Source organism: Lutjanus erythropterus, chromosome 22 (assembly GCF_056507025.1).
Source record: "Lutjanus erythropterus isolate fLutEry1 chromosome 22, fLutEry1.hap2, whole genome shotgun sequence".
Classification (NCBI taxonomy): domain Eukaryota; kingdom Metazoa; phylum Chordata; class Actinopteri; order Lutjaniformes; family Lutjanidae; genus Lutjanus; species Lutjanus erythropterus.
Genome location: NC_139338.1, coordinates 1,280,339 through 1,304,825, shown reverse-complemented (window position 1 = coordinate 1,304,825; position 24,487 = coordinate 1,280,339). Strand labels below are relative to the sequence as shown.

The following is a 24,487-nucleotide window of genomic DNA, read 5'->3' as shown; positions in this document are numbered from 1 at the left end:
ACTAGATGACTGAACAAAATATTGACATGCTAACATTTATTTGTGTTTAAAGGTAGAGTGAGTAGGATTTGTCAAAGCTGTTCCTAAATACATCAGAACATCAAATACTAACATTTTGGTGAAACGTCCTGAGCACAGCCAAACAATGAGAAAAAATTCGAAGTATAGGCAGAGAGCTGCAGGGCTTCTGCAAATACAGCCACCCCCACACACTTCTACTGCATCATAAGTAATGATTGAAAGGGATAATGTAATATGAATATACATTGTTTTGTAGGAAAATGGTGCAGATTATACCTGTAAATAATTGTTAGTCTATATTAATTGAGTAACCAAAATAGTCTGTAATAATTGATGTATTAGTCAGTAGATTACTCTCTGGAATAATTGAAACAGTAGTTGATAGATTAATAAATCATACTAATCATCAGTTTTCCAGAAAGGTGCAATTTGCAATACTAGAGGCCAAGTAGAACAGGAATATTTTGAATGGGCACTGCAGTAGTCTTTACAATTTATAAAACTGCTATTAGCTTAACAAGCACACTGTGGTTAAATAAAAAAAAACTGCTGAGGAAGCAGCTGGAATTATCGCTTTTATACTTTCTCTAATTGACCGGGTTCATTGTCTCCACTGCAGGCTCTCAGCTATGCTGTGTCTATGACCTGAGTGCCGCCCTCGGTCAAACATGCGTAGGAGAGAACAGAGAAGCTAGTGTGACCATAAAAGACAGCAAAAGAGCTATAGCTCTCTTAATGTAATTTTTCTTTTCATTTGTTTCTTTTCTGTCCTGTTACCCAGGATGAGTACATATTCACATACAACATTCAAAAGCTATGCAGCTTTTGAATTTTGGTTTAGAATTTGAAGGTCAGTGTTATGAATGAAGCTTCAAAGCGTCTATCTATTTGGTACAACCCTACACTGGATATTTCAATTCTCTCTTTCTACTTTGAGACTGGCTCATTATTAGAAGTCAAAGCATTAGAAGTCTTTTACAGCCAGATTTCAAGTCATAATGGGATGCATGTTTGATATAAAAAAAAGAAGACACGTTTTCAGTATGTTTTACTAATAAGAAAATGTTTGAATTAATATAATTGTCAATTTTTGCCACTTCACACAATTGAAGGTTGGACTATCTAGACTTCATACTGCATACATACATACATACTGCAGTTATACAGCTGGACTATACTGTCACATGCTATTTTAGGTCTTTATCCCATGAACTGAGGCTCAGCTAATGTGACAGTATCTCATCACAGTATACAGCATTGCATTTTCATTACATTTCTACCCCACCACACATCTTATTCAGTCATTCCAACTGACTCAATAATTATACCTTACCATATGCAACTCCCTCCACCTCAATTATTCTGCCTTAACCAAGTTGGCTTTGGCCCTCATCCTGATCCAAGTCCTTGACTAATTAGTATCTACCAGTACTGAATTTGATCTGATGTTTATATTTAGGCTACCTAAATTGATTAATAGTACAGATTAAAAAAGTATCTGATGCATTGAAATAAAAGCTGTAGACTGCTGACTTTGGCACACCTTATTTTTCAGGAGCTACTTGGTTCAGATAGTCAAGGCCCTGCTTCAAAACTGGTTAACTAAAATTATTGATATGATATAAATTAAGACGTATAGAAAATACAGAATTTTGTTCGAAGTGCAAAGTGGAAACTGTTTTCTCACAAAAGATCTTAGGCTGAGTACAGACACCAGTTTGGAAAGGCACCATAAACCAAAAAGTTCAATTTTGGCTTCCTATCAAATCAGGCACAGAGTTAACAGAAAGCTACAACAACTGATATGATCTGCCACCAATGCAATGTGTCATTTAATACTTGGCATGACTCTCAGCTTATCTCTGAAGACTAAATACCACCCAAAAAACTTAAGGTCAGCAGATGTTCAGTTGACCGAAGGCCACGGTTTCTGACAGTTTCAGGAAATATGAACCAACTGTACCTAGAAATTCTAAAAAAAAATATGCAGCATCTAAAGATTAACAGATGCTTGCCATTCCTTTGACCCATTTGAAAGACTGAATAACGTTAACAACCACTTATACGAAGTAACATCCATATGCAACAGCGCCCCCTGGGCTCACAGAAGTCATCGCAGCATATGGTGTCACAACAGCTAACAGTGAGAAGCCACAACATGAATATTTTGTAAGCTACTCTTTGAAGAGTCAGTGTTGGAGTTTAGCAAATCTATAATCCATCCATAATCCGTAATGCTGTTTTGTCAATCCAGATGTCAGAATCACTTACACCTGTGGGCATCATTACATCCCCACTGCAAGTTTGGATGTTGTATAAAACAACAATAAACAATAAAAGAAAATGCAACAATTTGCAAATCATTTTTGTTAAAATCGTTAAATATTTTCTCCTTGTACTGTATTTATTAGAGTAAAAGGACAGGATATTTAATGTTCAAACTGATAAAATTTATTGGTTTTTGCAAATATACATTTATTCTGAATTTGCTGTCTGCAACAACAAGAGTTTGGACAGGGGCTATGAAATTGTTGAATACTCAGAAACCACCTGTGTGCAACATTCCACAGGTAAACAGGTGAATTGGTAACAGGAGACAGTATCATGATTTGGTATTAAAGGGGCATCCTCAAAAGGCTCAGTAGTTCACAAGCATGGATAGGGTGAGGTTCACCACTTTGTGAAAAACTGCATGGGCAAATAACTTCCCAACACAAAACTGCAAGGACTTCACTCTACTCTTCACTCTACTCTACTTCAATCTACAATCCATATTATCATCATATCATCATAACATCATTAAAAATATAGGCAATCCAGAGAAATCTCAGCACGTAAGAGGCAGTGCTGAAAACCAACATTGAATGTCTGTGACCTTTGACCCCTCAGGTAGCACTGCATTGAAAAATGCATTAAATCATCATCACTGTATAAATGATATGACATGAGCTCAAGAACACTCTGGAAAACCATTGGCAAACGCAGTTTGTTGCTGCATCTACAAATGCAACTTAAGGCGCTACAACACAAAGAAAAAAACGAAAAAACAAAAATGTATCAACAACATCCAGAAATGTTGCAAACTTCTGTGGCACCCAAGCTAGTCTGACATATACTGACTCAAAGTGGAAGATGTGCTGTGGTCTGACAAGTCCACATTTTGGCTGTTTTAAGCAATCATGGACGTCATGTTCTCCATGCTAAAGAGGAGAAGGAACATCCAGGTTGTTACCAGCATTAACTTCAAAACACAGCATCTGTGAGACCCTGGACTGTTGAGCACCTGAAGTCATATATCAAGCAAGAATGAGAAAGAATTTAACTTTCAAAACTTTGACAATTGGTGTTCTCAGTTCCCAAACGCTGATTAAATGTTGTTAAAAGAAAAAGCGATGTATCACAGTGGTAAACATGCTCCTATCCCAGCAATGTGTTGCAGGCATCAAAATCATAATGACGGTATTTATTCTTCAGGTGAAGGGCTCATTGCATGGGTCAAACAGCCTCAGTAAAAAATAAAAAAATCAAGGTTCCTTCGAAAATTCACTAAGGCACAGTAAAGGCAAACTGTGAAGTCTGTATAAAATTAGAATGCCTTTGGCTACCTTCAACTTAGAAACTTCATTAGAATGAGCCAAAGTAATGTTCTAACTAAGCCCTCAAAATCTGACTTGAAGAAGATAGTGTCTAAGGATAGTTTAAGCAAAGGTGCTATCTCAGAGATATATAATTTATTACTATCCAATTCAACTGAGAATTCTAATTCTAAACGGAATGCATGGATAGAAGACCTTGAAAGAGATTTATCACAAGAGGATTGGGAATCAGTATGTATGAAAGCCCATTCTCAAACAGTCAATACTCGATTAAGATTGTTACAATATTGGTGGCTGATGAGAACATATATTACTCCTGTTAAGCTAAACAAATATAATAGTAATCTTCCAGATTTATGCACAAAATGCAATGAGGTGAAGGGGACACTGATTCATTGTGTTTGGCAGTGTAGTAAGATAAAATCTTTTTGGAAGGAGGTTAAAAAAGCAATGGAAAAGATTCTTGCAAATTGAATTGATCAGAAATAATAGATCAACATGTTCACAGTGGTGTTTTATTAGACATAGCCTAATATACAGTCCCTTACAAACATATGACAAGTCATGTGTTAGAAATGTATTTTGCATTGTCTCAACAAATTTCAAGAACGATGAAATAGAATTATAATCTACATTCTCCTGTTTACCAGTGGCAGTGGAGAAGATGGATGCCATGCTCTCAGCTGAGGGAGCTTGGAGCTCTCAGTACAAAGATATCAGTGATATGGATGAGCTGAAGGCTCCAGATTGTGCAGAGACTTTCATGACTTTGCTACAGGTCATCACAGGTAAGACTGTTCATTTAAACAATTTTGATGTATTTTAAAGAATCAGTTTGAGACATTTAAGAGGCTATATTAGAAGGTAGCTGAAGTATGTTTTCATTAGTGTATAATCTCCTGAAAATTGTTGTCTTTGCTACCTTAGAATGATGATGATGATGATGATGATGATGATGATGATGATGATGATGATGATGATGATACATGTGTCATCTTTCACGGAATCTGCCATGTTGTCAGTTAATTTGTCACTTGATCAGTCAAAACAGTCAATAAGCTATACAAGAATAGACTTTGTCAAAACTGGTGATGCACAGGTTAGTGGTTTTTAAGACCTGTACCCTGTACCTGTTCTACCTGAACATGAACTGAATGTTCTTCAGAGAGTGAGAAAAGGGACTTTTCAGCCTGCCAAAGTCTCAGCCATTGACCTCTCTGTGCTGTTCATGGTGCTGAACAGGAAGGCTACTGAAACACAGATGAGCTATATATCTATCTATAATTTGGTATTACATTTGTAGTAGGCAACTGCTACGATGTTTTGGGAAATTAATTACATTTGTGGTGTGGGTGTTACATGCAGCCCTAGTCCTTGTGTTCATACCTGCTCATAGCAACATTACTACATAGTTTAACAAGTGGCCAGATCTTCAACAAGGTACCTTTAAAGCATATTATGGCAATATATGCTGTTTGGGCACAGAAAACATTTTGAATAAAAGTTCTTTGTCATCTTGCTGTACTCAGAGCGGTATCGGGCCTTACCCTGTCCTTCTGCACAACTGAAGTTCCTGGGGCTACAGAGAGAACTGGTGGATGACTTTCGCATACGACTCACCCAGGTAATAATGTCAAAGACAGACCAGAGCAGGAATGCAGTGCAGCCAGTCAATCCAGGCCCTATACATAAGCAATTGAGCCAACAACTGTACACATTTGTGTCTGTAGTGGTTATTAGGGTAGTTACTAATGACTGATTTATACCACACTGAAACAAGTAACAAGCATTCTTTAAGATGTATGGTAAAACAGTAAAAAATACAGTAGAGTATACAGTAAAAAATCTTTTATGTTGTATTATGTTGTACTGAGTTCTTCTCAGTGTTGTTTAGTGCAATGACCTTTTATTGTTTTGTCTAATTGTCAGATTTACAGATGAAATAATAACTGGTTTCATGATAAACACTAAAATTGCTGTTGATCAGTATTACCGTTTCAAAATTTTAATCATCATTAATACCATGTTTGATTACCACACATTAAAAACCACTCTAAATGTTGTTCATCATCAACTTAATTTAGAAAGTCTCCCAATCGCAGGCACAGCAGCAGCATGGGTTTGTTTTTATTGAATGAGAACAGTAACATTGCAAAGGACCTATATGATACCATTTAAAACGTTTTCTCACTTGGAGTAATTATGTCTGTGTTTGTATCAGAACACTAAACATTTTCAGGACATTTTAACAAAACCATCATAATACCAATAACCAGGATAATTTTGATCACTGTAATTGCGATATGCAATTTTCATACTATTTCATGTCTAATATAATTATATATGGGCTGTAATCAATTGAAATTTTTAAAGATAGTAGTGGTTGATATTGTTTTATTCTTTCCAGGTGATGAAGGAGGAGTCCCGCTGCCCACTGGGTGCACGATATTGTGCCATCCTTAATGCAGTCAACTACATTTGCACCATCTTGGGAGACTGGGGAGACAATGTGGTGTGTGAAGTTAATTAAATGTATTTCTTTTATTTACGCATTTTTGTCACAGCACTAGAAGAATGTTGCCATGGCTGGACAGTTCTAGTTCTCATTTTTGTCACTCAAGCACAAGTACACAGCTCCATATTTTCATATGAAAGCTAATTTCACTGGGATTTTCTCATCTACATCAAGTGAGTCCTGACCTTGGCCTCATTTATTAATGTAATGCACAAAACAGGGCTTTAATGATGTGTACAACACTTAAAAGTTTGGATTTATGAGAATTCATTTGAAGGAGAATGTGCTCACCTATTTAGGGCTCTGAAAGGGCTGGCTGCATATCCTGAGTCACCACATTCACACAAACTTAAGTATTATCATACTTGTAGGCACACAGAAATCCAAGAAAAGTATTCATAAGGATTTTACATTCTTCATATGCTATATTGACAAAAGAATCACAACACCCCTCCAAAGCTCAAGAAGAGTGCGTAGAGAGCTTCATGGATTTGGTTTCCATGGCTGAGCAGCTGCATCCAAGCCTTACATCACCAAGTGCAATGCAAAGCGTCAGCTGTAGTGGTAGTGATAACTGAAAGCAAAAGGAAGACAGTAAAATACAATTTTTTATAGACTGAAGACTTGCTTCTACAAATTCTATAGCTGGAATGTTCCATAAGATGTAGAGGAGTGTGGGGACTGAGATAGCCCTTTTTTAAGGTGGTCCCTGAGGGACACAGCAATACCTGACCATGCTTGTACAGTGGCCAGCTTGGCCCTGTTAAGTCGTGCTGTTCTACACTCAAGAGAAACTATATACTGGTAAAATGCCAACTAGCATGCAAACATTGAAAATTTGGTACGAAACCACATTGACAGTATGTTTTTTTGTCCTGCAGTAAGGCCTGCTTACAGTAGTCTGCGCTGATTTGAGGTGAGAAAGAGATGAGTCATCACTAAGCAGGCATAGAATTAGGAGCTATTGAGGTTTCTAGTAGGTCTGGCACCGTCAACAGAAGACAGGTCCAAAGATCCCTGATCAGTGAGCACTCCCAGAACATATGCATTGAGTACAGTGAGTACAACTGGGACTCCGGTAAAAAGTAATTTCATTTTGAAGCATTTAATAGGTGTAACATATGCCCTGTGAATTGTCTTGAAATGTTGTAGTTGATGTGCAAGATTTTTAGATGTACTGCCTAAGTTGGACCATATTGTCTTCCAATTTGGTACCAGACCGTCTCTGCGGAGTCCATTGTCCCACACCTTTTCAGCGGCCAGTCAAGTAGAGAGTTGTAAATGCATGTTACTGTCCCCTGAGAGCCCTGTCCTGGGCCAATCCACTCCTCCATGGGGTGGTCTTGCAGGGGCTCATTCCTAGGCACCCTGTAAGCCTTCATTGCTGACCGCAGTCTCAAGTAAATAAAGTAAGATGTGCCCGGTAAATCATATTCCTCCTTAATATCCCAGAATGAACGGAGTCTAGTATTATCTAAAATATCACAGAGAATGTTAACACCTTTCTCAGACCGGGGAGGGAATGTAAACGACTGTCCACCTGATTGAAAATGATATGTTCCATAATGGAGATGTTTGATGTAATAAGTGTGTATTCCCCATCGTCTTTTCTGTTTTCTTCCAGACATTTATAGAATTGGTTATGATGCTCCTGAGTTGTAAATTGATGTTTCTGCACCCAATGCCTATGTACAGTTAGTCTTCCAGACGATGTGGTTTCACACGAGCTACCTTTAGCCCCCCCAAGAGACCTCAGATTCCAGGTTTCTCCAAACTTGCAATGGCCTAATTTGAAAAGCACAATAGTAAAAATAAAGGTTTGGGACAGCTAAGCCACCACTGAGTTTGCTTCTTTGTAAAGTTGTGAGCTTAACTCTAGCACACATTCCTTTCCAGATGAAATGTGAATGCATTCGGCAATAAATTTATGTGGTGGTTCTAGAGGGATCATAAACAACAGAAAATTAATGTGAGGCAGAATGTTCATTTTAAGTGCTGAAATTCTGCCATGCAAAGAGATATACAGAGACTCCCACCCCTTCAGATCATCTGTAATTTTCTTTTTTTCTGAATTATTTTATTAAGACTAAGGTAAATCTTAATGGCAAGGTACTTAAAGTAGATACATATGGGAATGTCAACAGTCAAATCGATATTCCTTGCAGCTGTGTTCAGTGGAAGTAGAGCAGATTTAGTCCAGTTAATTTTATATCCTGTCATTTTCCTGAATGAATTGAAGAGTTCTAGGATTTGTGGTAGTGAAGTCTGAATATTGGATATGAACAGGAGGCAATCATCTGCGTACAACGAAAGATAATGTCTAGATGTATATTATTATTACAGGGGTCAGCTGTACCTTACAATTTTGTACAAAAGATGAATATAAAAAAAACCCCAGACAATAATGACATCAGCAACATAAATTATTTACACAAACATCCCTGTCAATCTTGACAATACAAGAAGAAGTGCTGTCTTACAATCATAAACTTGCAGCTTTCAATGTTCAAACAGACAAACATTTCTGCAGCTTATTCTTTCTTAATCAGAGTTGATTTGATAAAGACAGAAGAAGCTGATAAGACATTTGTCTGTTTGTAATGAAGACTAAAAGCTGTGAGTTTATCATTATGTGGTCCTGACTGAGAACCGCCCTGATTCAGCTACTTATTACATGAGATTTGTAGTTTATATATTGAGATTTTTAGATTATTATTTATATGACTGAAATGTGGGCAATAACTATTAAAAAAGCTGATTATCAGATGTACATGATTTATTGCTTACAATTATACAATAGTCATGACAATAGTTCCCTGCAATGTCATGACATAAACAACTGGAGTCTCTTGCATTTTCCAGAGACACTGCACTGAACTCAGACACACCTACGTGAGGTGGATATTAGCTTCACTTTCAGTGCAAACATACCAACAATAGCCTATAAGAAGTACCGAACTATGAGAAATTCTTACACAGGGCTGTGTTTACTAATGGAGCAGATCCAGAGCTTCCCTTCGTTAGCTGCCAGTTAACTGCTAAAGTTAGCTCCGCAGCTGTAAAAACACTGAAGCCCACCAGCTACTAACAGCTAACGCTTACTAACGTTACCTGACCCTTTCCTGAATTCAACACTGATTTGTTGTCTAGACAGAGATTGTTCATGGGCTGGCAAGACTTACGGCTACCTAGCAATGGCTAAATTAAGTTAGCTGATACGTTTGCTGGTTGGGTATGTGACTTATAAGCAACTAATGTTTGCTAAGCTAGCTAGCTAGCCTGTTAGGAGTCAGCATCTGGGCTCTTCTGAAAATTTCCCCACTGTCGGACTAATAAAGGAATATCTTATCTTATTTTCACCTGTGCTAGCATACCCGGTCGGGGCTTCACAACTTATGTTGTTACAAAATAGCTATTTTTTATGTATATTTGCTTAAAGTGAGCTTACCTGAAGACCAGTCGTAACTGGCATGAGGTACCCTTGTCTCCAACGTTCCGTTGGCACCAGCTGCTTAACATGCAATGGGCCAATCCATCTCATCATCTTATCTTCTTCCGCTTATCCGGGGCCGGGTTGCTGTGGCAGCAGTCTAAGCAGGGATGCCTGGACACTTCCTCCAGGTCTTCCGGGAGAAACCCAAGGCATTCCCAGGCCAGCCGAGTGACATAGTCCCTCCAGTGTGTCCTGGGTCTTCCCCGATGCCTCCTCACGATGGGGCATGCCTGGAACATCTCCCCAGGGAGGCGTCCAGGAGGCATCCGATATAGATGCCAGAGCCACCTCAGCTGGCTCCTTTCGACATGGAGGAGCAGCGGCTCTACTCTGAGCTCCTCCCGGGTGACAGAGCTCCTCACCCTATCGCTAAGGGAGCGCCCCACCACCCTATGGAGGAAATTCATTTTGGCCACTTGTATCCGAGATACTGTTCTTTCCCAAAGTTCATGACCATAGGTGAGGGTAGGAACGTAGATTGACTGTTAAATTGAGAGCTTCGCCTTCGCTCAGCTCCTTCCAGTACAACGGCTGCATTACTGCTGCTGCTGCACCAATCCACAGCCAACCTATCTCTGACTTTGAAATAGAGCACATAATCCCTCCCTCTGGCAAACCACGTCCCTGCTATGGGCCAGTGCTTCTCAGACGCATTTACAGACTTTAGGAGTAGAATGCCGACACACAATCTGTGGCCGATGTTGGTGAGACACGTGTGTGCTGTCTGGGATGTGGTGGGTCCACCTATGGGGGCCACCAAACTGAACCTTCTGGGGTCATCTGGTCCAAGGTTCCTCCATCATGGCATCTGAAATGGCTTCTGGTGTCTTTCGGCTACTTGAAGAGAATGGACAGCCCTTTTATCTTTGCTGCCTTTAGGAGAGAAACAAAATATACATAGTGATGTCATACATGTGTATTCAACTATATTCCATGAAGATTTTAGAGTATGCACACCTGATGATTCAATTGATTAGCAACCATCATCCAGATATGAGGAGCTAATTAGTGAAAACAATTTTTGATTATTTTCTTATTTTGCTTTGATGAAAACTTACAAACTCGTAGCCAACAATGGTGCAACAATGGTTAAATACCACTGATGTATGATACAGTCACTTTACGACTATATCTTACATCATTATGATGAATGTATAGACAAATAATAACAAGTAATATAGTAATAAAAAATAAAAATGCATATTAGAATAATCATAAGTGGCATATTTTAAAATTTGTTTAATTTCCACCCTTTAAAGGGAGCTATGATGCATATTAATTTAATAACTAATTACTATCGACCCTTCACTGAACTGGACAATCTATTTTTTAACTTAAGACTTACACTGGTTATGACGTGGAGTCATTTCCTCACTGGAGTTATGTTTAGGTAAGATGATCACTGGCAGTGTATTTTTGCATCAGTGTGGGGCAAAGAGAATAATTGAAACAAATTACAGACAGATTATAATGTAGTGTTAGCCATTTCTGTCTCATATGTGGCTGATAAAGTGAACAGAAAGTACAAAAGAGCTGAATAACTCTGGTAGATGATACATGGTGTTCAGTTCACAGCAGCAGTGCAGACATCACTTTTAATATGGGAGCGATGGAGAAACATCTAGAAAATTTGACTTAAGTGACTTCTGGTAATAGAAACATGTTCCACATGTTGATTATCCTCATTTATCGTGCTTGGGTGCCGACTGAAAGTAAACCGGACAATGCTGCTGTCTTGCTGCTGCTTGCAGGAAGAGATTGGTGCTTTGTGCTTCACTTTTTGCATTCATGTGGAGCAATTGTCCTGCTGTAATATAGTAATAAAAAATAACCACAGCATTTTCCATACATGACACATATGGAGATATAACATTAAACATAAGCTATTAATGAAAAACCTATTAGTGAGCAACGCTTATATAGCAACATCATCTTGCAGAAACCTATGTCATGTCATGTGGAAAAAGGGTTTTGGAATGGCTTGACCCAGAAGCCCCAGTATTTTGATCAAATTTTGAATGTTCCGAGTTCTATACATCAGGAAAAGAACTGTGCTTTGCATTCTGTACACTCACAAAAATATAGCACTTTGGCTTTCATGTGAGAACAAACAGCACATAGCTGCTTGAGGAGAGTTAAAAATGGTAAAACCTTCTGACAATTATGTGTTTACTAGTTCTGTCTTTCCTTCTTCAGTTCTTCCTACAGCTACAGCAGGCAGCGGTTGCACTTGGTGAGGAAGTGTTGCTGGGAGGCCTGGGTGTGACGGAGGTGGGTCGCCTGGCTTCTCTGGAGGGCTCACTATTTGAAGGTCTGTTGGCGCTGCTGGATCGACTTAAAGGAGACATGATGGGAAGACTGCTAGAATGGACCATGAGAGAAATCATAGAAAAAGCTAAACTATACTGCCGAGACAGGTGAGACATCGATGTGGATCAATATCAAACTTTATTCTAGTGTTTTAACAAAGAAAACCCTGCTTATACAGTTGCAGTGGATTTGATTAGAACAATGTAGCCTACAACTTAAACTGAGAGTAACAATTTACTTTTGTTTCTATTGAGGTTTTGATATTAACTTTTGAATGAGTATTATCTCTGGATTGCACAATAAATTTTCGATTTTGGTTCGAGGTTTGATTCCAGTAGTGGTACCTCTGGTTTGGTTCTGTGTAGGGTTGTACCAAAAGATTATTTTCTTAACAATTAATGTAACAGTTATTTTTCATTATTCAATTAATATAACAAATAATGTACCTAAAGTTAATATTCATTCATTCATTAATATTTTAATCTATTTTTTAAATCATAATCCTGAAAAACAGTCATATAATGCATATTAGAATAATCATAATAGTGGCATATTTTAAAATTTGTTTAATTTCCACCCTTTAAAGGGAGCTATGATGCATATTAATTTAATAACTAATTACTAGCGACCCTTCACTGAACTGGACAATCTATTTTTTGACTTAAGACTTACACTGGTTATGACGTGGAGTCATTTCCTCACTGGAGTCAAAGGGCAAAGAGAATAATTGAAACAAATTACAGACAGATTATAATGTAGTGTTAGCCATTTCTGTCTCATATGTGGCTGATAAAGTGAACAGAAAGTACAAAAGAGCTGAATAACTCTGGTAGATGATACATGGTGTTCAGTTCACAGCAGCAGTGCAGACATCACTTTTAATATGGGAGCGATGGAGAAACATCTAGAAAATTTAAGTGACTTCTGGTAATAGATACATGTTCCACATGTTGATTATCCTCATTTATCGTGCTTGGGTGCCGACTGAAAGTAAACCGGACAATGCTGCTGTCTTGCTGCTGCTTGCAGGAAGAGATTGGTGCTTTGTGCTTCACTTTTTGCATTCATGTGGAGCAATTGTCCTGCTGTGATAAGACATTTCCAGTTTGTGGAGCAACAGAGAGCCAAACAACTGTAGCTCTGTCTAAAATATTCACACATTTTACATGGTTGTAGCAAGGCTGTCTCTCTGCAGGTTATTTTCCAGGTGAATCTGTGCTCTGACCAGATGCAGCAGCTCATAGCGACATGTCAACTCACATTATTCAAATTGACGTATTTTTGTAAATGAGGCCGTCGATTATGTTGATGAATCACCCCAGCCATAGTTCTATTCTCACCATCTTCTTTTTTTTAGGGTTGGAGGCTGGTGAGTATCCATCATCCTTGTCTCTGCTTTAGAGAGTCCAAATTGGTTTGTTGGAGTGTCTCATAGTGGGGTGATGCAACACGTGGTATTGGCATGAACCTCCTATGTGCTGTCCCTTCCCAGCTCCTGGTGATGCTCATCACTGGGAGAGGCAGATCAAGGATCTGTTGAAAATCTAGTTATGAATATTTAGGGCCCGACCACCGACCTCGGTGCAAGGACCCCATTGAAACTGCTCGGATTATTATTATTATTATGGCAAAAGTAAATTGCTTATTTGGGGGCTTTAACTATTCAAAAAACTCACCAAATTTCGCATGCACATCAGTTGCGGTGAAAATTTGCATATAGTAGGGTTGTCGGCAGTGGGTGGTGCAAACTGGCTAAACAGCAACCCCTGCAGCTCATTTCACCAATAAAAATTGGTATACACGTAGAACATACCCAGATGCACAAAAAAGTCTCTTGGATTGTATAAACTTACGAAACACTATATGAACAGTCAGAACCTGAAAACCATTACCTGCCTTGTTTACAAAGAAGGCTAAAGTTAATGACAAAAATTCAATAAGAAAGAAGTTGACCATATCTGACTCATATTTGGTCAGCGAGGCCTTAAGACCTGGGTAATGCTATATTGTGAAGATCATGACGTATCATCAGTGTTCCCGAGAGTGGCCAAATGACTTGACTTTCTTATTGTTTTTTAATGCCAATCTAATGCTTTTTTTTTAATCTATGTAAAGCACTTTGAATTGCTTCCACGGAACTGTTTTAGGAACTAGCCTTAGTCCCAGATGCTGACTGCCTAAAATCACACTAAGGTAGATTGCAGAAGGAAACTGATTGCTATTACAATGCAAAAAGACTGCCACAATTAAGCAGTAAGTGGAGATTTGAAATAGTTGGGAACGAAAAATCTGAACTTTGAAAATCATTAGGTAACTATGCCTAATTGCCCAACATTTGACTCCTGCAATTGATTTGGAGATGGATTTTCTCTTCCTATAGTTTTTGTTCTGCTCATTTTGTTTAAGAGGGTGGACTAGCACCAATATATTCTTTGTCTTACGTTTGCTCTTATTTCTCTTGTACTTTAGGTGGTTGTCCCTACCATCCCAGCATGACCAGTCCACCATGTCCCTGTCCAGTTCAGCATGTCCCATGATGCTCTGTGTGAGGGACCGATTGTTGAACCTTCATCAGGTCCTGAGTCTTTCTCTGTTCCAACTGGCATGGCAAGGTCTGGCTGAAAGACTTGACAACTTCCTGTACCAAGATGTAAGAGATTAATATGTGATAAAATCTCACTATACTGTTTGTGTTTCATTACTATGTGTGGCAGAGAATATTAAAAACCAAGTTCGAAGTAGACATCATTCCATCAGGATTACTCAACATTCTTCCATTGCATATTAATAGTATGTCTACAGTGAGGCTATACATTGAAATTTAAATCTAGAATTTTAATTAAAAACTTAGTTTCTCCCTGTAATTTGAGCTGGCTGCTTATCTGACTTGGTCTACAGCTCAAACAGCTCAGATGGAAGATGTTGATAGGGTACAAAAAAAGAAAACTTTCCATAAATTGTTATTTTAATTTAAATTAATTGTATTAGCTGTTAAGCTAATACAATTAACACGTCTGTTTTACTTAGTCGTCGTAAAATTGCAAAGTTATATTTAAAAACAAAAACAAAAAAACATTGCACTACACAGTTAGGCTGCAGTTAGCTTCCTGTTTAAGACTTTAATTGAGAAGGGGGCAAAATCAGTTAAGCCTGCACTGGGGGACTCTAAAGCATCTGCCTGAGGGGAGAAGTTGGTACTCATGATGGAGGACATAAACAGGGTCTGAAATAATCTTCTGGGCCTGTCTGATGATGGTTTGTTCACAGACAGACTGGAGTGTGCCAGTGCTGATGAACAAGGGTTCAAACAAAGTCCTTTTCATCCTGACCTGCTGGGTACAGTTAGTGAGGAATGAGTGGTCCCACTTAGTGATGAAGGGGTTGACATTAATCAGCTGCAGTGTTTCCAGAAGAACATGAGGCTGTAGGGTATTAAAGGCTGAACTGAAATCTACAAACAGTCTAGCATAGGTCTTAGGTTTTTCAAGATGTTTGGTCACAATGTGCACTATGCTGTTAATTCAATCATCAGTTCCTCTCTGGTGTATGTAAGTAAAGTGGTAGAGATATAGCTGTAGGCTTACATCCTGCTGTGCTTTGCTCACCACAAGTTTTTCCATACACTTCATCACAACAGAGGCTACAGCAACAGGCCTGAAGTCATTATTCTCCTGCGGACATGGTTTCTTGGGAACAATTTCCATTGTGCTGGTACAGTGTGAGAGTCTAATATCCTCTGGAAAATAGGGACCCAGGCAGATGTCAATTCATCTGCACGTTTTTAATAAAAAAAAAAGCAGAGATACCATCTGGACCTGTGGCCTTGTTGATACCACCTGTGGCCTTGTTGATACCACTGATACCAGTATCAGTGGTATCAACTAGTGGTACTCACTAGCATAGAGACAAGAGCACTTCTGTTGTATAAGACAATGCATGGTTGCTGCAGACCCAGGCTGGTGTAGTTTTGCAGGTGGAAAAAGTTCTCAAAAGAGCAGTGTTGCCAAAAGATGAAGCTCTAAAATACACGTCAACTTATAGTCTTAGGTCCTGATCACACAGATTGTACAACAACAACAAACAACAGCACAGGCATGTATCCATGTCACCTCGTAGTATGCATAGTATGATACAGTACAGTATAGTATTCAAAGTACACTTTCATCATATAATAATAATGATAATGATAATTAAAGCTGCAAGCAGCGTTTTACGGGCCCTCGCACACCCGCGCCACTCGGGGGGCCGGCGGCCGCGGCCTCGTGGCAGGATTCGTCCCGGGCGAAGAGGCTCTGTGATTGTCACGGCCTTTTGACGTCTCCTTAAGGAATTCGATGCCGCTTACTGTCGCCGCTAGGTGGCGCTATGAGTATGTCTCCTGATTGGCATGTGGATGTGTTCAGACCGGGACTTCTATGACACCTGTGAAGTTTGGTGAGGATCGGACCATTTGCACCCAAGTTATAGCGATTTCGTTTTTCATGGCGAGACATCAAAACTCGACGCCACGGCCACACCGTTTAACGTTGACCAAATCTTTTAATAAGTTTTGATTACATGCTTGTCTAGATGGTACACACCAGTTTTGACGTCAATTGGAACATTTCTGTAGGAGGAGTTTGTCAAAATGCGACACGTGGAAAACGCCAAAAATGACCACTAAATTCAAAATGGCCGACTTTCTGTTGGGTTTAGCCTATGAGACCCTCAGACTTTTATGTGTGTCTGGGCATGATCTACATGTGTACCAAATTTCGTGAAGATCGGTGAAACCTGCTGAGGAGGGCGCTGTTTAAGGGGCGTGGCCAAGTCATATGGCCACACCCATCGACCCAACTCATGCCATATGTTCCGGCCTGGACTGTTTATAAACATGTGAAGTTTCAGTCAGATCGGACCATTTATGGTAAAGTTATAGCAATGTCGTGTTTCATGGCGAGACAAACTTCGCCGCCATGTCCCGGCCACACCGTTCAAGTCTGATCAAATCTTTTAATAACTTTTAATCACAATGTTGTCTAGATGGTACACAGTGATTTTGAACCCATTCTGATCAATCCTGTAGGAGGAGTTCGTTAAAATACGACACGTGAGAAACGCCAAAAATGGACGCAAAATTCAAAATGGCTGACTTCCTGTTGGGTTTGGCCAATGGGTCCAAGAGGCTTTTTTGTGCGTCTGGGTGTGATACATATGTGTACCAAGTTTCGTGCCTGTCGGTGAAACGTGCCGCAGGGGCTTCTGTTTAAAGGGCGTGGCCAATCTATTTGGCCACGCCCATTAACGAAACTCATATCACATGTTCAGGCCTGGACCGTTAACGCACATGTCAAGTTTCAGGCAGATTCGACTAAGTATAGTGAACTTAATGCTAATTTTTCATTTTTGGCGAAACATCAACTTCGCCGCTCCGTCACGGAAACACAGTGTGACATCACGGCACGATTTTCATAATACACGATTATCAACATGTTAAAGACGGTTTGACCAGATTTGAGTTGGATATGGTCAACGTGCTTGGAGCAGGACCTCAAAGAGTAAAACATGTCATTTCCTGTCGCCACCAGGGGGCGCTATGACAATCACAGAATATTGTGACATAGATGTGTTCAGGGCGGGACTATTATCCATCACAGCAAGTTTGGTGCAGATCGGACCATTTATGCTAAAGTTATAGCAATTTCGTGTTTTTTTATGTGGGTGTTGCGAGATATCAAAATTCGCCCTTCCGCAGCGACCGCGCCCTTCAACGATACGAAGATCTTTTAATAACTTTTGATCACACAGTTGTCGAGCTCGCACAAACCAATTTTGAAGTCAATTCGCTGAAATCTGTAGGAGGAGTTCGTTAAAGTACGACGTGTGAAAATGGCCAAAAATGACCTTATTTTGAAAATACAATTCAAAATGGCCGACTTCCTGTTGGGTTTAGGGGGTCACTCCAAGAGGCTTTTTTGTCCGTCCCGGCATGATACATATGTGTACCAAATTTCGTACGCCTAGGGCAAAGTTAAAGCAGGGGGCTTCAATTTTGAAAACTGTTAGGGGGCGCCGTTGAGCCATTTTGCCACGCCCCTTTCTAACGACCATAAAATATCGAATTTTTCGCAAGACCTGATGAGTGTGCAAAAATCTGGGACTTTTTGAGCCTGTTTAGGCCCTCAAAAATGCGATCTTAGGGGAAAAAGATAAAAAATAATTAAAGCTGCAAGCAGCGATGAACGGGCCCGAGCACCCCCGCGCCACTCGGGGGGGCCGGCCACCGCCGCCCGCCGGCCGGACCCGCCCCGGGAGCGGCGAGGCCAGGCGTCGCCACGACCGTCTGACGTCGCCCCGAAGCCACGGTCCGCCCCGAAAACCAAACGGCATTCGACACCCACTCACCCCCGTGCTGATGCGAGGATGGGTGAAGACCTCAAGTGCGCACAAATAACCCACAAACTGTCTCTGTACCGCTCCTGTGGTCTGATTTAAATGTGTGAAAGAGGTGACAGTAAAATGTAACCCAAAAAGACACCATTTACACCGTGTTTTCAGCCTCATTGTCAACTGTAGCCTCTGAGACTGGAAATGCATGCACACGGCTGAAGCACGTACACAAGCTCTATCCCAAGCGGCACAGCTGCAGCCAAAAAACACCGTGTCTCCTCTATGTCCAAGTGCTCAGACATGTTCTTCTTTTTTGAAAGTTTGCTAAGGAAACTCTATGCATAACAGGTCACTGTTTCTGAGAAAAACTCTGTCTGTTGTCTGAGTGTTTTCCAGGATTAAATCATTCGTGCAGCATTGAGCTTTTTGTGTTCATTTTTACATTATAAAGCTGATCACTCTTCACTTCAATTGCACTGGATGTCACTATGGTTTTGTTTTCTGTGGAAATTCTTGGAGTATTTTATGTACTGGAGATCTTCATCCCTCCTCACATCAGCACAGGAATGAGTAGATATTGAGTGCAATTTCATTTTAGGGTGAACTACTTTTTAAAGGAATTCACTGTCATTTCATGCCCCCAGTATTACATAGGGCATGCTTATTATCACACATGTGAAGTTTGATGCAGATTGGCTCATTTACATTAAAGTTATAGCAATTTCCTGTTTCATGGCAAATGCCAGAATTCGCCACCCCACTACAGCCACAGCGTTTAACGCTGACCAAATCTTTTAATAAGTTTTAATCACACACTTGTCTAGATGCTCCACACCAGTGTTGAAGTAAATTGAAAAAAATTTGTAGGAGGAATTAGTTAAAATAGGTCTTGTGGAATACACCAAAATTGAGCACAAAATTCAAAATTGCTGACTTCCTGTTGACTTTAGCCTATGGGTCCAAGAGACTTTTTTGTTCATCTCCCTGTGATACATATGTGTACCAATTTTCGTGCACGTCGGCCAAAACTCACTATTTGCGGCGCCGCACGTCAAAGGGCGTGGTCAAGCCATTTGGCCACCCCCATGGACAAAACTCATATCACATGTTCAGACTGGGACTGTTAATGAACATGTAAAATTTCAGGCAGTTTTGACCAAGTACAGGGAGGCTAAAGCCACTTCCTGTGTTTTGGCGAAACGCGTTAATGGGCGTGGCCACGCCATTTGGCCACAGACATGGACGAAACTCATACCATATGTTCAGACCGGGACTCTTAATAAGCATGTCAAGTTTCAGGCAGATCTGACCATGTACAGTCCAGTTATAGCAATTCCTGTTTTATGGCGAAGCATGGACCTTCGCCACGCCGCCAGGGCAACGCCGTTTAACGAGACGTCCTGATCTTCAGGATATAGCATCATCAATGTCTCAAGGCTTTTCAGACCAAATTGGAGTTTGATACGGTCAACGTGATGGGAGCAGGACCTCAGACTGTAAAACACATCATTTCCTGTCGCCAACAGGGGGCGCTATGAGAATTATGGAATATTTTCATATAGGTGTGTTCAGGGCCGGACTATTATCAGACATGTCAAGTTTGGTGCAGATCTGACCTTTTTTACTAAAGTTATAGCCATTTCCTGTTTTATGGCGAAACATGGACCTTCGCCACGCCGCCAGGGCGACGCCGTTTAACGAGACGTCCTGATCTTCATAATGTAGCATCATCAATGTCTTAAGGCTTTTCAGACCAAATTTGAGAGTGATATGATCAACATGGTGGGAGCAGGACCTCAGACTGTAAAACATGACATTTCCTGTCGCCAGCAGGGGGCGCTATGACAATTATGGAATATTTTCATATATTTCCATTCAGGCCCATACACTGATCATACACATGAAGTTTGGTGCAGATCTGACCATGTACCCCAAAAAGTATGGCCATTTCCTGTTTCATGGCGAAACGCCAAAATTCGCCGCCACCTAACATCCAGGCACTTTAACATGCCGTGAAACTTTTAACAACTTTTAATCACACAGTTGTCTAGATGGTACACAGCGATTTTGAAGTCATTATGACGAACCGTGTCGGAGGAGTTAGTTCAAATACGATACGTGGAAAACGCCAAAAACGGGCGCCAAATCCAAAATGGCCGACTTCCTGTAGGGTTTAGCCCATGGCTCCAAGAGGCTTTTTTGTGCGCCCCGGTGTGTTCTATCTGCGTACCAAGTTTCGTGCGCGTCGGAGAAACATGCCGTCGGGGCTCGTCTGTAGATGGCGCTACTGAGCCATTTCGCCCCGCCCATTTGCGAGACCCTTAAAATACGTAATTTTTCGCCGGGACTGACGCGGCCGCCAAATTTCATGAGTTTTCATATATGTTAAGGCCTCCAAATAGGCGATTTACTTTTGCCAGAATAATAAGAATAATAATAATAATTAAAGCTGCAAGCAGCGATGAACGGGCCCGAGCACCCCCGCGCCACTCGGGGGGCCGGCCACCGCCTCCCGATGGCCGGACCCGCCCCGGAGCGGAGAGGCTAAGCGTGGCCGCGACCGTCTGACGTCGCCCCGAAGCCACAGTGAGCCCGGAAAACCAAACGGCATTCGACACCCACTCTCCGCCGTGCTGATGCAAGGATGGGGCAAAACCTCAAGTGCGCACAAATAACCCACAAACTGTCTCCGTACCGCTCCTGTGCTGTGATTTAAGTGTCTGTAAGAGGTGACAGTAAAATGTAACCCAAAAAGACACCATTTACACCGTGTTTTCAGCCTCATTGTCAACTGTAGCCTCTGAGACTGGAAATGCATGCACACGGCTGAAGCACGTACACAAGCTCTATCCCAAGCGGCACAGCTGCAGCCAAAAAACACCGTTTCTCTTCTATGTCCAAGTGCTCAGACATTTTCCTTCTTTTTTTGAAAGTTTGCTCAGGAAACTCTATGCATAACAGGTCACTGTTTCTGAGAAAAACTCTGTCTGTTGTCTGAGTTGTTTCCAGGATTATATCATTCGTGCAGCATGGAGGCATTTTGTGAGCTTTTTGTGTTCATTTTTACATTATAAAACTGATCATTATTCACTTAAATTGCACTGGATGTCACTATGATCATGTTTTCTGTTGAAATTGTTGGAGTATTTTGTGTACTGGAGATCTTCATCCATCCTCACATCAGCACAGGAATGAGTATATATTGAGTGCAATTTCATTTTTAGGTGAACTACTTTTGAAAGGAATTCAGTGTTGTTTCCTGCTCCCAGTATTACGTAGCTGTGTTCAGGGCATGCCTATTATCACACATGTTAAGTGTGATGCAGATTGGACAAATCTGTAGCCTCTGAGACTGGAAGTGCGTGCACACAGCTGAAGTGGGTACATATGCTGTAGCCCAAGTAATACAGCTGCAGCAAAGAAATGATGTTTCTCTGCTATGTGAAAGTCTTCAGACATTTTCTTCTGTGTTGAAAGTTTGTTAGTTAAACTGTGTGCCTAACAAGTCACTATTTCTGAGAAGAATGCTGTCTGTTATCTGAGTGGCTTCCAGGATTACGGCATTCGTGCAGCATGGAGGCATTTTCTGTTTGTTTTTCTGTTTATTTTTTTCATTTTAAAACTGATCACTCTGCAATTGAGCTGGATTTGACTACAGTGCTGTTTTCTGCTTAAACTATGGGAGTGTCTTGTGAACTGGAGATCTTCATCCCTCCTCACATCAGCACAGGAATGAGTAGCTATTGAGTGCAATTTCATTTTTGGGTGAAGTACTTTTTAAAGGAATTCACTGTCATTTCCTGCCCCCAGTATTACATAGATGTGTTCAGGGCATGCTTATTATCACACATGTGAAGTTTGATGTTTCATGTGTCATTTACATTAAAGTTATAGCAATTTCCTGTTTCATGGCAAAACGCCAAACTTCGCCACCCCGCTACAGCCACAGCGTTTAACGCTGACCAAATCTTTTAATAAGTTTTAATCACACACTTGTCTAGATGCTCCAGGCCAGTGTTGAAGTCAATTGAAGAATTTTTGTAGGAGGAATTAGTTAAAATAGGTCTTGTGGAATACACCAAAATTGAGCACAAAATTCAAAATTGCCGACTTCCTGTTGACTTTAGCCTATGGGTCCAAGAGACTTTTTTGTTCATCTCCCTGTGATACATATGTGTACCAATTTTGGTGCACGTCGGCCAAAACTCACTATTTGCAGCGCCGCACGTCAAAGGGCGTGGTCAAGCCATTTGGCCACCCCCATGGACAAAACTCATATCACATGTTCAGGTGGAGACTGTTAATGAACATGTAAAATTTCAGGCAGTTTTGACCAAGCACAGGGAGGTTAAGGCCACTTCCTGTGTTTTGGCGAAACGCGTTAATGGGCGTGGCCACGCCATTTGGCCACAGACATGGACGAAACTCATACCATATGTTCAGACCGGGACTCTTAATAAGCATGTCAAGTTTCAGGCAGATATGATCATGTACAGTCCAGTTATAGCAATTCCTGTTTTATGGCGAAGCATGGACCTTCGCCACGCCGCCAGGGCAACACCGTTTGACGAGACATCCTGATCTTCATAATGTAGCATCAGCAATGTCTTAAGGCTTTTCAGACCAAATTGGAATTTGATACAGTCAACGTGGTGGGAGCAGGACCTCAGACTGTAAATAATTTCATTTCCTGTCACCAACAGGGGGTGCTATGAGAATTATGGAATATTTTCATATAGGTGTGTTCAGGGCCGGACTGTTATCAGACATGTGAAGTTTGGTGCAGATCTGACCTTTTTTACTAAAGTTATAGCCATTTCCTGTTCCATGGCGAAACATGGACCTTCGCCGCGCCACCAGGGCAACGCCGTTTGACGAAACGTCCTGATCTTCATAATGTACCATCATCAAGGTCTTAAGGCTTTTCTGACCAAATTGGAGTTTGATATAATCAACATGGTGGGAGCAGGACCTCAGACTGTAAAACATGACATTTCCTGTCGCCAGCAGGGGGCGCTATGATAATTATGGAATATTTTCATATATTTCCATTCAGGCCCATACACTGATCATACACATGAAGTTTGGTGCAGATCTGACCATGTACCCCAAAAATTATGGCCATTTCCTGTTTCATGGCGAAACGCCAAAATTCGCCGCCACCTAACATCCAGGCACTTTAACATGCCGTGAAACTTTTAACAACTTTTAATCACACAGTTGTCTAGATGGTACACAGCGATTTTGAAGCCATTATGACGAACCGTGTCGGAGGAGTTAGTTCAAATACGACACGTGGAAAACGCCAAAAACGGGCGCCAAATCCAAAATGGCCGACTTCCTGTAGGGTTTAGCCCATGGCTCCAAGAGGCTTTTTTGTGCGTCCCGGTGTGTTCTATCTGCGTACCAAGTTTCGTGCGCGTCGGAGAAACATGCCGTCGGGGCTCGTCTGTAGATGGCGCTACTGAGCCATTTCGCCCCGCCCATTCGCGAGACCCTTAAATTACGTAATTTTTCGCCGGGACTGACGCGGCCGCCAAATTTCATGAGTTTTCGGATATGTTAAGGCCTCCAAATATGCGATTTACTATTGCCAGAATAATAATAATAATAATAATAATAAGAATAATCCGAGCAATTTCAATAGGGCCTCGCACCGCGGGTGCTCGGGCCCTAATTAAAGCTGCAAGCAGCGATGAACGGGCCCGAGCACCCCCGCGCCACTCGGGGGGCCGGCCACCGCCTCCCGATGGCCGGACCTGCCCCGGAGCGGAGAGGCTACGCGTGGCTGCGGCCGTCTGATGTCGCCCCGAAGCCACAGTGAGCCCGGAAAACCAAACGGCATTCGACACCCACTCTCCCCCGTGCCGATGCGAGGACGGGTGAAGACCTCAAGTGCGCACAAATAACCCACAAACTGTCTCTGTACCGCTCCTGTGGTGTGATTTAAGTGTCTGTAAGAGGTGACAGTAAAATGTAACCCAAAAAGACACCATTTACACCGTGTTTTCAGCCTCATTGTCAGCTGTAGCCTCTGAGATTGGAAATGCATGCACACGGCTGAAGCACGAACACAAACTCTATCCCAAGCGGCACAGCTGCAGCCAAAAAACACCGTTTGTCTTATATGTCCAAGTGCTCAGACATTTTCTTCTTTGTTGAAAGTTTGCTAAGGAAACTCTA

General features: G+C 41.1%; 1 protein-coding gene across 1 annotated transcript in view; it reads left to right on the top strand.

The window, feature by feature from the left end:
• Positions 1-24,487, top strand: part of rint1 (RAD50 interactor 1) — a 70,571-nt gene that overhangs the window by 16,621 nt on the left and 29,463 nt on the right. Inside the window, exons 9-13 of the mRNA XM_084710922.1 lie at positions 4,268-4,405; positions 5,147-5,241; positions 6,025-6,129; positions 11,822-12,042; positions 14,405-14,585. Of these exons, the coding sequence (XP_084567048.1) occupies positions 4,268-4,405; positions 5,147-5,241; positions 6,025-6,129; positions 11,822-12,042; positions 14,405-14,585 (740 nt within the window). The remainder of the gene's footprint in view (positions 1-4,267; positions 4,406-5,146; positions 5,242-6,024; positions 6,130-11,821; positions 12,043-14,404; positions 14,586-24,487) is intronic.